A 13910-nucleotide genomic window follows, 5' to 3' on the forward strand; every position below is an offset into this window, starting at 1 on the left:
GTGCAGACCCGCCCCGACAGGTCCACGGCAGACTCCGTCCCGCCCGACAGGTCCACGGCAGACTCCGTCCCGCCCGACAGGTACACGGCAGACCCCTCCCGACAGGTACATAGCAGACCCCGCCCCGCAGGTCTACAGCAGACACCACCAGACAGGTCCACAGCAGACCCTGCCCAACAGGTACACGGCAGACCCCGCTTCACAGGTCCATGGCAGACCCGCCCGGCAGGTCCACAGCAGACACCACCAGACAGGTACGCAGCAGACCCCACCCGACAGGTACATGGCAGACCCCGCTCTGTAGGTCCATGACAGACCCCGTGCGGCAGGTCCACGGCATACACCACCCGACAGGTCCACGGCAGACCCCACCCCACCCAAGAGGTACCCGGCAGACCCCGCCCGACAGGTACACAGCACCCCAGCCACCACATTCACACTCAGACTCATACACAGAGCCAAGGTCGCTTTACCTAAAGGTGCATAAACATCTTCCCAGCCACAGATGCAGTCTCCCTGGATATTGCTCACCCCACCTGACTGCTCCTCAGGGCACAGGTCGAATCTGACAGGGCATCTAGGCCCAGAGCAATGGGCTTTGTTGAAATGAACTTCTCTAAAGCTTTTCAGCACCGCGGTACACGCGAGTCAATGACCGCCCAGGTGTATAACCCACATCACTGGGAACGAGTGGCTAATCGTCGTCACCATACCACCTGCGTAAGTGATTTTTCAGGACAGCAGGTGGTGTGGAAATTAGGGCACTGGACCCCACATGGCTGATTCCTTGGTTCAAATCCCAGACCTGGTGACTTGAAAATCATGTGAGGTGTGTGTGCCTGTACCCAAAATTCCAAGAGGAGAATGGAGAAGGGATTATGGTGTGACCATCCCTCCTGGGGAGTAATTTCTCACTTTCCCTCTCTCTCTCTGGTGAGTGCATGCACTCTATAGCAAAAAAAAAAAAAAAAGTGATTTTTCAAGTCCTTGTCTCCTTTGACAGTATAAAAATCCCTGTAGAGTAGTCAGGGCATGTATTTGTAGCCTTATAAGAGAAAAAAGTGAAACAGAAACACATTTACAGAAGGCTGCACGGCCCGGCCTCCACCAGACCAGCTCTGTCCCTTCAGTCCTGAACCCCAAATCCCACAGCGCAGAAAGGGAAGCTCAAACCAGGGAATGACAGAGCTTGGAGTCCAGGCCTGCCCCCACCTCGGCACACCCCGAATCGGACTCACCCGAGGCCCAGGTCACGGGAGGAGCAGGCTTCGGTCACCAGCTCCACCCGGCCGTCCCGAGCACCAGCAGCAGGTGCACGGGAAAGATCTGCCCGGGGTATCTGGAGTCTGACGGACCGTGGCTGACACTGGGGCTGTTTGTCCCGTGTCACCGTGTCCAGTGGACAAAGTTTGCTGCCGTGGGACTCCAGAGCCTGAGCCCAGGACACTGCTCGGTGGCTGCAGCCGCTGAGTTTCCCCAGCGCTTGGCAAGCTTAATATAGCTCCCCAAAGCCAGACTTGGCCTGGGCCCCGCACGCAGCCCAGCTGGCCAGCCCCAGAGTGCTCGGCTGACCTTTCAACCCCAATCCCTCTGTACAGACTTTCGGTCCAGGAATAGCGGCTCTGCCACTCTCACGGCTCTGAAGACCGAGTCACTGGTCAGACTCAGACTCCGGCATGGTTGCTAAAAGCAGCCTCAGAGGGTCGGTCCCTGGCCCACTTCCTACTGCAGACCCTGTCCCTCTCACCTCACCCCGCCTACTTTCTTCATAGATAGAATGACAGCGCTCCACGCTCGGCCATTCCTTCGCTCTGCCTGTCTTCCTGCTGCACTGCAATTGCCAGGACGGTACAGACTGGGCCACCTTAGTCCCCCAGTCCGGGACAGTGCCAGGTCACACCCGAGGCACAGCAGGTCCCCGTGGATGGCTCTCTGGATGAACACCACCCTCTGCAAAGCTGGACTTGCCTCCCAGGACCTCAGGGACTCCTTCTGCTGGCTTGGACTCTCCTCTCTGGAGACTCTCGTCCTTCACGGGATAGAAGGTGAAAGCACAAAGCACTTTCTGAAGCGGTATCACAACCCTGCCCATCACGGCGGTGGGCGTGGCCTAAGCTGCAATCTCTCTTAACTTGCAGGGTGATTCCCCAATGGGATTCTCGGGGCTCCGGAGCTCCGGGTATCATTGCCCGGTCCTAGGTTAGCCCAGGGGAAGATGTGGGGTGCTGTTTAAGTCCACTTACATTGCAGCATCAGAGCAGCACAGTGTCACAAGCACCCTACAGAGCTGTGACTGCGGGTGGCTGCCTGGGTGCGGGTGGACACGTCGCTCGGCCCTGAGTCTCACTACTTGACTGGTGGGATGAGGACTCTAACAGCATGAGGCTGTTAGGATCCCTGTGGGCTCAGACGGGGAGCCTAGAAAGGGTCTTACGGGAGGACCGTGAAATCAGAACCGGAGGTAAAGACGGCCAGCCAAGTGCGACCCATTCAACAGCAGCCACAGTGGTGCAGGGGTTACACGAGGCTCCACGGTGCTGAAGCCACATAGGGAGGTCCTGAGTTCCAGTCCCGAGGCCTCCCTGTCCACAGTGGGCATGTGTGCGAGTGCCTGTAATCCATCCCCGGCTGAGGATGGGAGTGGGTCTCAGGGTGAAGACCCTGCTGGGGGCACTGTCTCTTGCCAACCCCTGCCCCCTATGACCTGAAAAAAAGTTTTTGTGGGACCAGCAGTTGTCATAATGGCTACGTTGCTGGACTCCCATGTAGTCGACCACAGTTTGAGTCCTGGACCCGGTGGTTTAGACTCACGCCGGGCACGTGTGCATGTGTGCCCAAGATCCTGAGAGGAGAATAGAGGAGAAGGGATTGTGGCATGGCCATCCTCCCTGGGAGGTGATGTCTCGCTTTCTCTCTCTCTTTCTGGTGAGCGCACGTGCCCTATAGCAAAAATTCTCTCCCAAAATAAAAAAGTCTTTGAATTTGAATGGCTTCAAGGGGATGGAGCAGCTCCCCACAGTCCCCACCAGCCTGCTGATTTATTCCCACCTGTGTACCTGCCTGGTCCCCAGTTCCTGTAGTCCCGACACTAGAGTCACTGTGCATGTCTCGAACTTCTCTAATCATGGAGTGATGCATGTTTGAAATCCTTACTAGCTATAAAATTCTGTGACTCCGCATGACTTTGCTTTCAGACCCTTAGAATGTGAGGCTTCTCTGAAGAGACTCCAGGCTGTTTCCACAGTTCTCTGTAGTCTTAGAAAATGCTAACACCAGGGAGTCCTTCCTCTTCCTTAAAACTCTAAATTTAAAGGAGTCTTCAGGGCTGTATTAATCAGTGTGCTAGAAACAGAACCCACAGGAGGCATGTGTGCATGGATACGCACGTACGTGTGGACACACACGCAGACTTGAAAAGGTTTGTGAAAAATGCGTGTTATGGGAAAAAACACGAATGGATTTCAAAATTTTTTGCACCAAAATAAACTTATATTTTAATCCTGTTTTCTACAAACTTTTTTGTTTTGTTTTACAACAAGATGCATGTGCTTGCAGAGAGAGACAGAAAGAGGGAAGGTGAGAAATTACCCCTTTAGGGGATGACCAAGCTGAAATCCCTTCTCCTCCACTCTTAGGATTTGGGGCATGCACACAAATGCCCCCAGTGTGATTTTTCAAGCCACCAGGCCTGGGACTCGAACTGTGGTCATCTATGTAGGAATCCAGCACTGTAACCACCATGCCACCTGGGGGCTCCTCCTCAGACTTTTGAAGTGCCTTCATGTACGCGCGCGTGTGTGTGTGATACATGTATGTGTGTATATATGTTACTCGCTAAGATATTTATTGTAAGGAACTCTCTCACACGATTATGGAGACTGACAAGCTCCAGGGTCCACAGGGTGAGGAGGCAGGCTGAAAGCCTGCAGCATTACCCGAGGGCCACAGGCCTGAGACCCAGGAGAGCCGAAGTTTCGGTTCATGTCTGAAGGCAGGAAGAGAATGGCATCCCGATGCTAAGGCCGTCAGACAGGGGACTTTTCCCTTCCTCAGGCGAGCAGAGAACTAACGGGGTGAGGCCTCTCGATGATGGGGAGGGCAATCTGCTTTACTCCGTCCACCCATTTACATGTTTATGTCATCGAAAACACTCACAGAAACGGCCAGAATAGGATTTACCCAATACCTGGACGCCAGGGGCCCAGAAAAGCTGACCCCGAAAGCTGACTGTCTCGAGGACCTGCCTATCCTGCCTCGAAGCGTGCTGGTGACTGGGGAAGCAGGGGCCCTGGCTGCTACACACGAGAGAGGACGGGGTGGCAGATGGGACTGTGGCTCCTAGTTTCTCATGTCCTTTGTGCTGTGCCATCGTAGTACCTCCCACTAAAGCAGCCATGGGGCCTTCTTAGACTGACGGAGTGTTAGCGGGCATGATGCAAGCGAGGACTTCACTGCGCTTTCTGGATCCGTTTGGCCTTTTGCACCTCTGTGAGTCACCCTGAGAAAAGCACGCACCAGGTCACTACAGCTCCTGTACTCTGGGACATGAGGAGGTCACAACCGAGCCCAGCTCAGCCATCATTCTAATGGAGCCATTCTAGCCTAACGCAGACTCGTGAGTGAGAAGCTAAATGGCTGTGTTTGTAAGTCACGACGGGACTGTTTGTTATGCAGCATCAGCGTAGCAAATAGCCAACCATTACAGCAGGGGAAAGATGAAGATCTTTGTGGGTTTTTTTTGTTGTTGTTTTTTCTTTTAAGGTTTTTGTCATAGGGCATGTGAGCTCACTGGAGAGGAGAGTGACAGAGAGAAAGTGAGAGGGAAAGCAACAAATCACCCCCGTGGGGTGGGGGGAGACCGCCACATCACAATCCTTTCCCCTCTGTCCTCCTCCTGGGAATTTTGTGCACGCGTGCACACGTGCCCTGCATGATATTCAGGCTGCCAAGACAGGGTCTCAAACCGTGGCTGGCCATGTGGGAACCCAGCTCCTTAACCACCACACCACCTGCTGGGAGGATGTGAAGGCTGAGACACCTCCTAGTCCGCAGAGCAGCATCCAGCACTCCACGCCCGTGCTTCTCCCCCACAACTGAAGGCGTTCAGAGTTAGTGTCCTCCTCGTCTCCCCACAGTCTCTGAGTCGGCAGGCAGCGGCCTGCCTTGTTCTAGATTTTCCACGTGTCTTCCCTGCCTGTTTGCCCTCTCGATCGTGAGCTCCTGGAAAGCAAAGACCCTGTCCTGACCATTTCTGCATTTCTTGAACGCGCACATGCAGCACACTTTGTTGGCTGGATAAATGTTTAGGCAGGGCCTTCAGAAAGTTCGTGGAAATGTGTATTATGAAAACATGATACATGGATTCAAGACGTTTTGTTCCAAAATGAACTTAAGCTTGAATTCCATTCTCCATAAACATTTTGAGGATCCCTCATATTACTGAATTGAGGTGAATGAAGGGGGTCCACCGAAACCATGAGGAGATTCCTTTGGTCTCCTAGACCACGGGAGACACGGCCTGAGGACCCAGCTGATGAGGGCTCTGCAGTCCGGCCACTGCTCGACCCCACAGTAAGCATAGGTCCGCTCCAGGGGCAGCCTGGGTGGAGCGGCTGGGGAGACCTCGGAGAGGAAGAGGACCTACCTGTGAGCTAGGTGGGGCGACCAGATTGATGCCTGGGGGGGCTGCAAGCGCGCCTGACGGAGGCCCCATGGTGGACGTGATGACTCGATACGGAGAGCCCAGCGCGTTGAGCGGGGGCCCCACCGCACTCAGGGTCCTTGGGGCACTCACGGGGGTGTCCGTGTAGCTGGCATGGCTGTCCATCGGCTTCCCTGTAGACAAGGCTGCAGACGTGGAGCCAGTGTGGCCGGGGGAGCCTGCAGGGAGAAGGCGCACAGGTGAAAGAGGCCGCAGAGCGCAGAGCAGATTCAGACAGGGCACAGAGGGCGGGTCCTGGCCTGGCCCCACCCACTTCTGGTTCCAAATCTCTGGATTCTGGTTGGAGGACAGAGTTCAGCTACCTCTCAGATAGTCCGTACTAACAGCGCATTAGAAACGTATACAGAAAGCTTCCAAAGTTAGTTCATGCCCTTCTTACAAGCTAAAATACTTCTGTAAGCCTTATCCTTTATTCTTTTACATATATTATATATGTACATATACATATATATACACACATACACACACACACATATATAATATATAATTGGCCAACTAAAATTTTGGGTGCCTCCAAATGAGACAAAAACATGTTTTGTTTGTTTTTTAAGTTTTTTGTCACAGGGCATGTGGGCTCACCGGAGAGAGACAGTGACTGGGAAACAGCTATTACCCCCCAGGGGGATGGCCACGTGACAGTCCCTTCTCTTTCATTGTCCTCCTGAGATTTGGAGCATATACACACACTCCTGGTATGCTTTGCAGGTCGCCAGGTCCAGGACTCAAACTGGGGCCGGCTGTGTGAGAGTCCAGTGCCTTAACCACCATGCCACCTGCTGGCCCCATTATTTTTCATAAAAGAATCACTGTTGGGGGTTGCTGTGAACTGAGTAAATCAAACAACGCCACTCGGCTTCTCCTCTGATGACGGTTTCTCTCGGAGCATGGCTAGAATAGTTAAGGGCAACTTGTAGGAGGGGGTTCTTCCCATGCCCAAGGGAGCCACGACCTTCCATCACCAGCCTGCGGGGTTTCTGGCGATCCAGGACAGCTGCCTGGTAAAGAGCCCGAGACCCACTTCTAAGTGCCACACCGAGGGGGAGCCACAGGCTGTGGTCTTGCAGGGGGTGGCCAAGGGGTTCCCACAAACAAGCCTGTGTTTCCACACGTTGGCTCTGTGTGTGTGAGAGAGACAGAGAGACAAAGAGACAGAGAGACAGAGTGAGAAATCACCCCCCAGGGCATGGCCACGCCACAGTCCCTTCCCCTCCACCGTCCTCTGTGGATTCCGGGCACGCACGCATGCCCAGCATGAGTTTCAGGCCACCAGGTCTGGGACTCAAGCCACAGTTGACTGGAACCGCGAGAGTCCAACGTAACCATTATGCCATCTACTGGCCTCTAAATTAGCTCTTTTCATGGCAATAGGCCCGTAAGATCATCCCAGCCTCTTGCAGATGAGAGAACTTTGGGCCAACAGGTGATGTGGTAGTTAAGGCCCTGGACTCCCACATGGTTGACCGAACACCGGGGGAGAATGGAGGAGAAGGTATGAGGCGTGGCAGGGGTGGTTTCTCACTCTCCTCTCTGTCGCTCTCCAGTGGCGTATGCACACAGCCTATGGCAGAAACCTTTGAAGAGGACAAGGCTCGGTCTCACCCCCATGCTGCTCCCAGCTGCAGAATAACTTGCCCCCACCTCCGTCACTGAGGAAGCTCTTATTCAGCCTCAAGGTCTGAGTCTCTTGTTAACCTCCTCCAGGAAGCCTTCCCTGGTGTTCCTGCTCTGGTCTGACACCCTTTGTCCTCTGACAGCCCCCCGTATTTATTCACATCTCAGCACTCCTTACGCCGTGTCTGTTGATTTCCCTGCCTTCGCCAGCACATGGGGAGCAAAACCACATCCATCTCTGCTTCCCGTCCCCAGCACGGTAGCTGGTACCATCCGCTTAGTAAGGGGCCGAGCTGAGGTTCAAGCTGCCTGCCGCTGGGAGCCTGCTGTCTCCTGCGCTTGCTCTCAAGGACAGCAAAGGTGACGGAGAGCCATGCACATCGCGAAGCACACGCTGACTCAATTACGAAGTGATTTCAAGCTGAAAGTTCATCCGAAGGAGAGAGGAGAGGATAGCTCCCAAGGACTCAGGCCAGGATAGTAAGAACTCTTCCCAGACAGCCGCGGGCTGGGAAAAACCCTTTTAGACTCTCCTGAGGCCCTTCAAGGGTGTGGCGTTCTACCAGGTCAGTGAGTGTCACTGAGCTGAAGTGGGTCGGGTCGGAGCCAGCCCCAACCCAATGGGCAGAGAGCGCGAACTCCGAGGGACTCACCTGTCCTTCCCCACAGCCCAGCGTCTGAAGGACAGAGACTTTCCCTGCAACTGTCCACTCCGTCCTGCTTTAAATGGACCTCAGGGAGACGGAGCCTTTCAGTTCTGTGTCCCCGGAGTGCTGGCACCAGGCCTGGCACGGGACCGGCAAGGTGCAGCATTTGCTTCACACTGAAATTCACCAAGTTCCCAAGGCACGGGGCCAGGGCTGCCGGAGATGCGGGGTATTTTGGGTGGTACGAAGGCAAACTTCAAAGACAGTAACAGCTCTACATTTAGTTTTGTCTCCTTCTGTGTATGGTCATTGAACTCCTAGTTTGTGTATAAGCTTCCCTTCCTGCAAGTAGTTACTTAAACTTTGACTTATTTCTTTTTAGGCTTTTGCCATAGGGCACCAGAGAGAGATAGAGAGATAGTGAGATGGAAAGTGAGAAATCACCCCTGAAGGGGGAGGACCACAATCGCAATTCCTTACCCCCCCCTTTTGCTCCTGGGATTTGAGGCATGCACATATGCCCAGAGTGATTTTCAAGCCGCCAGGTCTGGGACTCGAACCAGTCAGACATGTGGGAGCCCAGCACCTTACCCACCACGCCACCTGCTGGCCACCACTATGTAAGCCTTTCTGTTTGCTTACCAGACATGAATCTCTTGGCATCTTGGACTTGCCCGTTCCCAGCACTGGGAGAAATAAAGGCCTATTGTTTATAAACGACCCAGTCTTCGGTATTTGGTTAGAGCAGCAGGAGTAGTCTGAGACAGGCCCCAAGCATGTCACTCTGTGTGGTGACCTCTGGCCTCTGCTCTCTGACCCTGAACACTCTTGACCTTCGGGCTGCTCAAACGTGCCCACTGCCCAGATTCCTGGAGCATGCACATAAGCTGCCCTCCGCACAGGTGTGGAGACTTCGTCCTGTTTGTCCCAGCAAGGATTTTATCAAAACGGACTTCTCAGGGCCACCTCACAATGGTCCTTCGCTCTCGACAACACAGGAACAGCCTTTCCAGCCTGGTCCTCATTCCTCCCAGGAAGGAGCAGCACTTGACAGCCACTAAGATCCTTCCCAGCGGGATCAGCAGTTAGTGTAATGGCTGTGTCGCTGGACTTCCATGTAGTCGACCACGGTTTGAGTCCCGGACTCGGTGGCTTAAAACTCATGCCGGGCGCGTGTGCGTACGTGCCCAAGATCCCAAGAGGAGAATGGAGGAGAAGGGATTGCGGTGTGGCCATCCCCCCTGGGGGGGTGATTTCTCACTTTCTGTCTCTCTGTCTCTCGCTGTCTTTCTGGCGAGCGCACGTGCCCTATAGCGAAAACCTCTCCAAAAAAAACAGAGAGAGAGAGAGAGACCCTTCCCAGCTCTAATGCCTCAGGAGCACTGGCCAGGACAGGCTCCCAGGCATTGAAAAGCAAGACTCAAGGGTGGCGGTGGTCTGGGATGGTCTGAGTGTGGCCCACCTGCAGAGGGACCCTGTCATCTTCAAGCTGTCTGTTAGGCCTTGAAGCCACTGGCATTCCAGAGCTGCAATTCAAGATGGGAGCGTCCCCAGGAGCCAGAACTGTGAAGGGAAGCTGTGTAGTGCCTCCCAGTGATTCCAAAGCTCCTGTGCATGGCAGCTGCTTCGGGTGCAAGTCTATGGAGGGGATGAGAGCTCTGAAGATAGAAGCACACGCGCACACACACACACACACAGAGCCATTTGTGTGCACAGATTGTGGTTCTCGTTAACAACAGGGACACGGACTTCTCATGAAAACAGTTCCAGCCAGTGCTGTGGTGGTTAGGGTGTCTGGATTCGACAGCCTGGAAGGCACGCCGGGCTCGTGTGTGCACCTGTCAAGGTTGTAAGGCTCTAAGGCTCTGGTGCCTTTCGACCTTGAGCAAGGAGTGTGATGCTCAGAACTGCAGTTTCCTCAGCATGAACTGAGACCCACACACCTAACCTGGAGGGCGCCTGGGAGCACCTGAGCCGCTGGCCTGGGCAGCGGCTCTATCTCCTTCCTCCCCTGCAAAGGTTGCGAGGAGCAGGACTGCGTTGGGCCTGGACGCTGCAGGAGAAGATGCTGTACACACAGGAGTTAGCCTGGGCCAGCAGATGATGAGGAGGTTAAAGTGCTGGATCCTACACGCCTGGCAGCACAGTTCAAGTCCCAGACCCGGCAGTTTGAAAATCACAACAGGTGTGTGTGCTTGCGCACCCTAAATCCTGAGAGGAGAAGGGATTGCGGTGTGGCCGTCCTCCCGGGGGTGATTTCCCACTCTCTCTCTCTCTGTATCTGTCTTTGTCTGTCTCCAGTGAATACACATGCCCTATAGAAAAAGAATAAAAATAAAATTTAAAAAGGCTTAGCCCAATGCCAGGTGCCTAGCAAAGGCTCAGCTAGGGGTAGCCGCTGCCATACATTGGTATGGACGCACCAGTTGCTTTCCGAGCGGTTAGTGAAGGGGCCCCTCGCCATGCTGGCCACCCAGCCCATCCCTGGTGTGCCCAGACCTCACTGAGGTTCAGCCTGACCCCCTTCCTGAATGCGGCTGTGCCCCATTTCGAATTTCACCCTCTTGCTGTTGACCGTGTCTGGAGCATGGGAGACGCTCACAGATACTTGTCGACTACCAAGGAAGTGTGAGTTAGTACGGATGCAGAGTTCAGGCACACCCGCTGCTTTAAAAAGGGAAACTGCTATAGGGGCATGTACTCAGCAGAGACACAGACAGAGGGAGAGTGCAAGTGAGAAGTCACCACCCGGGCCGGGGGTGGCCACAGGGCAATCCTTCCTCCACTCTCCTCTCAGGATTTTTGGGCATGCATGCACACGCTCCCAGCGTGTCTTCCAAGCTGCCGGGGCCAGGACTCAACCTACAGGGTCAGCCATGTGGGGTCCAGCACCTCAACAAACACCTCCCTGCTGGCCCACCCGCAGAGGTTATTTACATAACAATCTATGTCCCTGATGTTAATCAGAACCACAAGGAAATGCTGTGAGAGAGAGAGACAGAGAGACAAAGAGACAGAGAGACGCACAGTGAAAGAAGGAAGAGAAAACTCAGTACTTAGAACCACAGAATCCTCACCAAGCAAGGAAGTTGCTTAGCAACCCCATCCTCCGCCAATAAGAGGGAAATGCCAAGCGCGGGCTTTCTGACTGGCCAGGGCCAGCAAATGGCTGGGCGCTCCCACCCCGTGCTCCTGGCCAGGGCCGTCTGCTCCCTAGTACTACCTCCTAGGGTGGAAGGGAACTCACAGGAGTCATTCCCAGTGGCTCGAGCCCACCTGCCCAGAGAGGCACTGCTGTTTCTCCAATCAGGACCTCCACTGGAAGTCAGGGAGCTCCCCAGGGTGGGGACAACCGCACCCCCACAGTTGCAGAATATTCAGATGCCTGCTCTTTCTTTGCCACACCCTCCCCCTCCCCCAGGCCTCAGCACACAGGCAGAGGCCAGCCAGGAACATGTGGCAAGGCACTTAGCTGTCACCGCCCGGCTGAGGAAGAGTGGTGATAATAACAGGTACTGAGCAGCATGCTCCTAGACGCTGTGCCCGCAGGAGCTCACTCCCACCGCACCACTGTGTGCTTGGTGCTGTCACTACCCCCATGGCACCATGCGAAACCCGGCGGACACGGGGCCAGCAGGTGGCGTGGTGGTTGAGGCTCTGGACTGGACATGGCCGACAGCAGTTTGAGCCTAGACCTGGCAGCTTGCTTCCTCGCTTTCTCTCTCTTTCTAGTGAGTGCATGTGCCCTATAGCAAATTTAAAATAATAATAATACGTAATAGTAAACAAATTTTTTTAAACACCTGGCAGACCGAGAAACCAAATGGTTCATGCAGGTGGAGGTGGCCTGTGAAGGGCACAGTGGCTTCGAGTCTGGGGGGAGTGGCAGACCCGCACGGTAAACCAGCCCCACTGTGCGCCGTTCTGAACGACTCGGCAACATCTTCTTAAGTTTATTTATTTACTCCATGACAGAGAGAGAGAGAATGACACTCCATGCCATGACCCACCCCCAGCCTCAGCCAGCCAGGGTCGGCCTGGCAAGTACAGGGAGGTCTCAGGTTGCAAATTGGGACCTCCCCATGCGGGCACTGCATCCTCTGTGGCCCTGGCTGACCCTCCTCCATGGCAGCAGTCACCCCAGACAGCCCTCCCTGCCCTCCACACACAGCACGCGGCCTCTCTGGGGATCTTGACTCTGGCCCTCTCTGTCTAGGGTGCTCCCCATCCTCATGGTAGCCTCTCCGGATTTAGAGTCCAGCTGGGTTCCCTTCACCGGCACTCCCAGCCCAGCCTCCTCCCTGCTCCTTGCCCACAGGAGCTACTCAGACTCCAGTTTGCTCACAAGCACTTCTCACATTTGAATTGTTACCAGCATCCTCAAAAGCACTCTCGCATAAACATGTGGGCTGCACAAGGCACCCCGAGATCGGCCAGGAAGGTCTCTCGGACGTGGCACTAGTGCAAAGCTCTACGTTTTCCGGGGGAGCGGAAGTAGAAGCCACACCTTTTCATAGGAGCCTTCTCTGCTACTGAAGCCCTTGCTGTCTTGCTGGGGAGAAAATCAAGGAGTCTGGCAAGAGTGGAGAGCAGTAGCAGAAAAGGCCCTGCTTGGGCCCTGAAGACTCAGCCCAGGCCTCTCAGTGGGACGCCAGGACAGAAGCAGCGTCAGCTGATGAGCAGACAGCTCTAGGCCTCTACTGCAGACCAGCAGCCAGAGCCACGGGCTGGGGGCCACTCAGGGGCGTAGTCCCACCAGGACTCCTGTGTCCCCAAAGGAGGGGGGACTGGCCGCTCGCTGGGGTGAGGGCAGGGGGTTGCTTCTTCAGAGCTGGGGGGTGGGGGAGGCAGAAAATGGAGAATGGAAGACAGCACCCCTCCTCTCCCTCCCTCCGGCTCCCCCTCCCCTCATCCTCTTCTCTCCCTCCACCACCGCCCCCTCCTCTAAACTCTGGGATGATGGAGGCAGTGAAAAGCAGGGAGAGAGATTGATAATCAGCCTCATTATTACCAGCATTATCTATAATTATAGCCAAACTTCACTCATTTGGATCAATTGAGGGAAAAATCAGTCTAAATTCGTGACAAGTTGGCAGATTACTTTTAAATGACAATTTCATTACTTCTAAGTAACACACGTGAATAGTTTGTGTTTCCAGTACCACACGCTAATGGTTACTAAGTGGGGATTTTAGAAAACCTGCTTTAAAAGACTCTTTTGTAATTAACACCCCGTTAATATGCTAATGACGCTCCACCAGGCTTTTAAATTGCTTGAAAACAGAAGGCTCCCGAAATGGGCTTCACATCCCTCCTACCATCTTATTTGCTTAACAAACCTTCATTTTTTTATTTTTAATTTTTTTTTTTTTTGTGAATGAGCAAACACAAACCAGTTCATGCCATGACTAATGTACTCACCATTCCAAATGAAGTATGTCACAAATTCATAAACCCATAATGCTTTTGTTTAGAAACCAGACTTGCAGGGCTTGAAAAACCACCTCATTTCACAGACGGAGAAATGGAGAAATCGTCGGAGAGGGAGGGAGACCCGCTCAAGGCCACACAGGGCCAAAATGACAGGACCTCCGGCTCCCAGTCCAAGCTTAGAGCCTCTGCCACTCAATGCCTTAGGTTCAGACAGCTCTTTATCAATATATGCCCTTCTCTGGAACCAGCAGTTAGCGTAATGGCTATGTCGCTGGACTCCCATGTGGTCGACCGCGGTTCGTGTCCCAGACCCGGTGGCTTAAAACTCATGCCAGGCACATGTGTGTGCGTGCCCAAGATCCCGAGAGGAGAATGGAGGAGAAGGGATTGCGGCGTGACCATCCCCCCTGGGGGGTGATTTCTCGCTTTCTGTCTCTATGTCTCTCTCTGTCTGTCTGGTGAGCGCACGCGCCCTACAGTGAAAATCTCTCCAAAAA

General features: G+C 54.2%; 1 protein-coding gene across 1 annotated transcript in view; it reads right to left on the bottom strand.

Annotated features, from left to right (window-relative positions):
* The window catches only part of RXRG (retinoid X receptor gamma), a 57848-nt gene that overhangs the window by 33029 nt on the left and 10909 nt on the right, over positions 1-13910 (bottom strand). Inside the window, exon 2 of the mRNA XM_006142253.2 lies at positions 5645-5880. Within this exon, the coding sequence (XP_006142315.1) occupies positions 5645-5880 (236 nt within the window). The remainder of the gene's footprint in view (positions 1-5644; positions 5881-13910) is intronic.

Source organism: Tupaia chinensis, unplaced genomic scaffold (assembly GCF_000334495.1).
Source record: "Tupaia chinensis unplaced genomic scaffold, TupChi_1.0 Scaffold000070_1, whole genome shotgun sequence".
Taxonomy (NCBI): domain Eukaryota; kingdom Metazoa; phylum Chordata; class Mammalia; order Scandentia; family Tupaiidae; genus Tupaia; species Tupaia belangeri.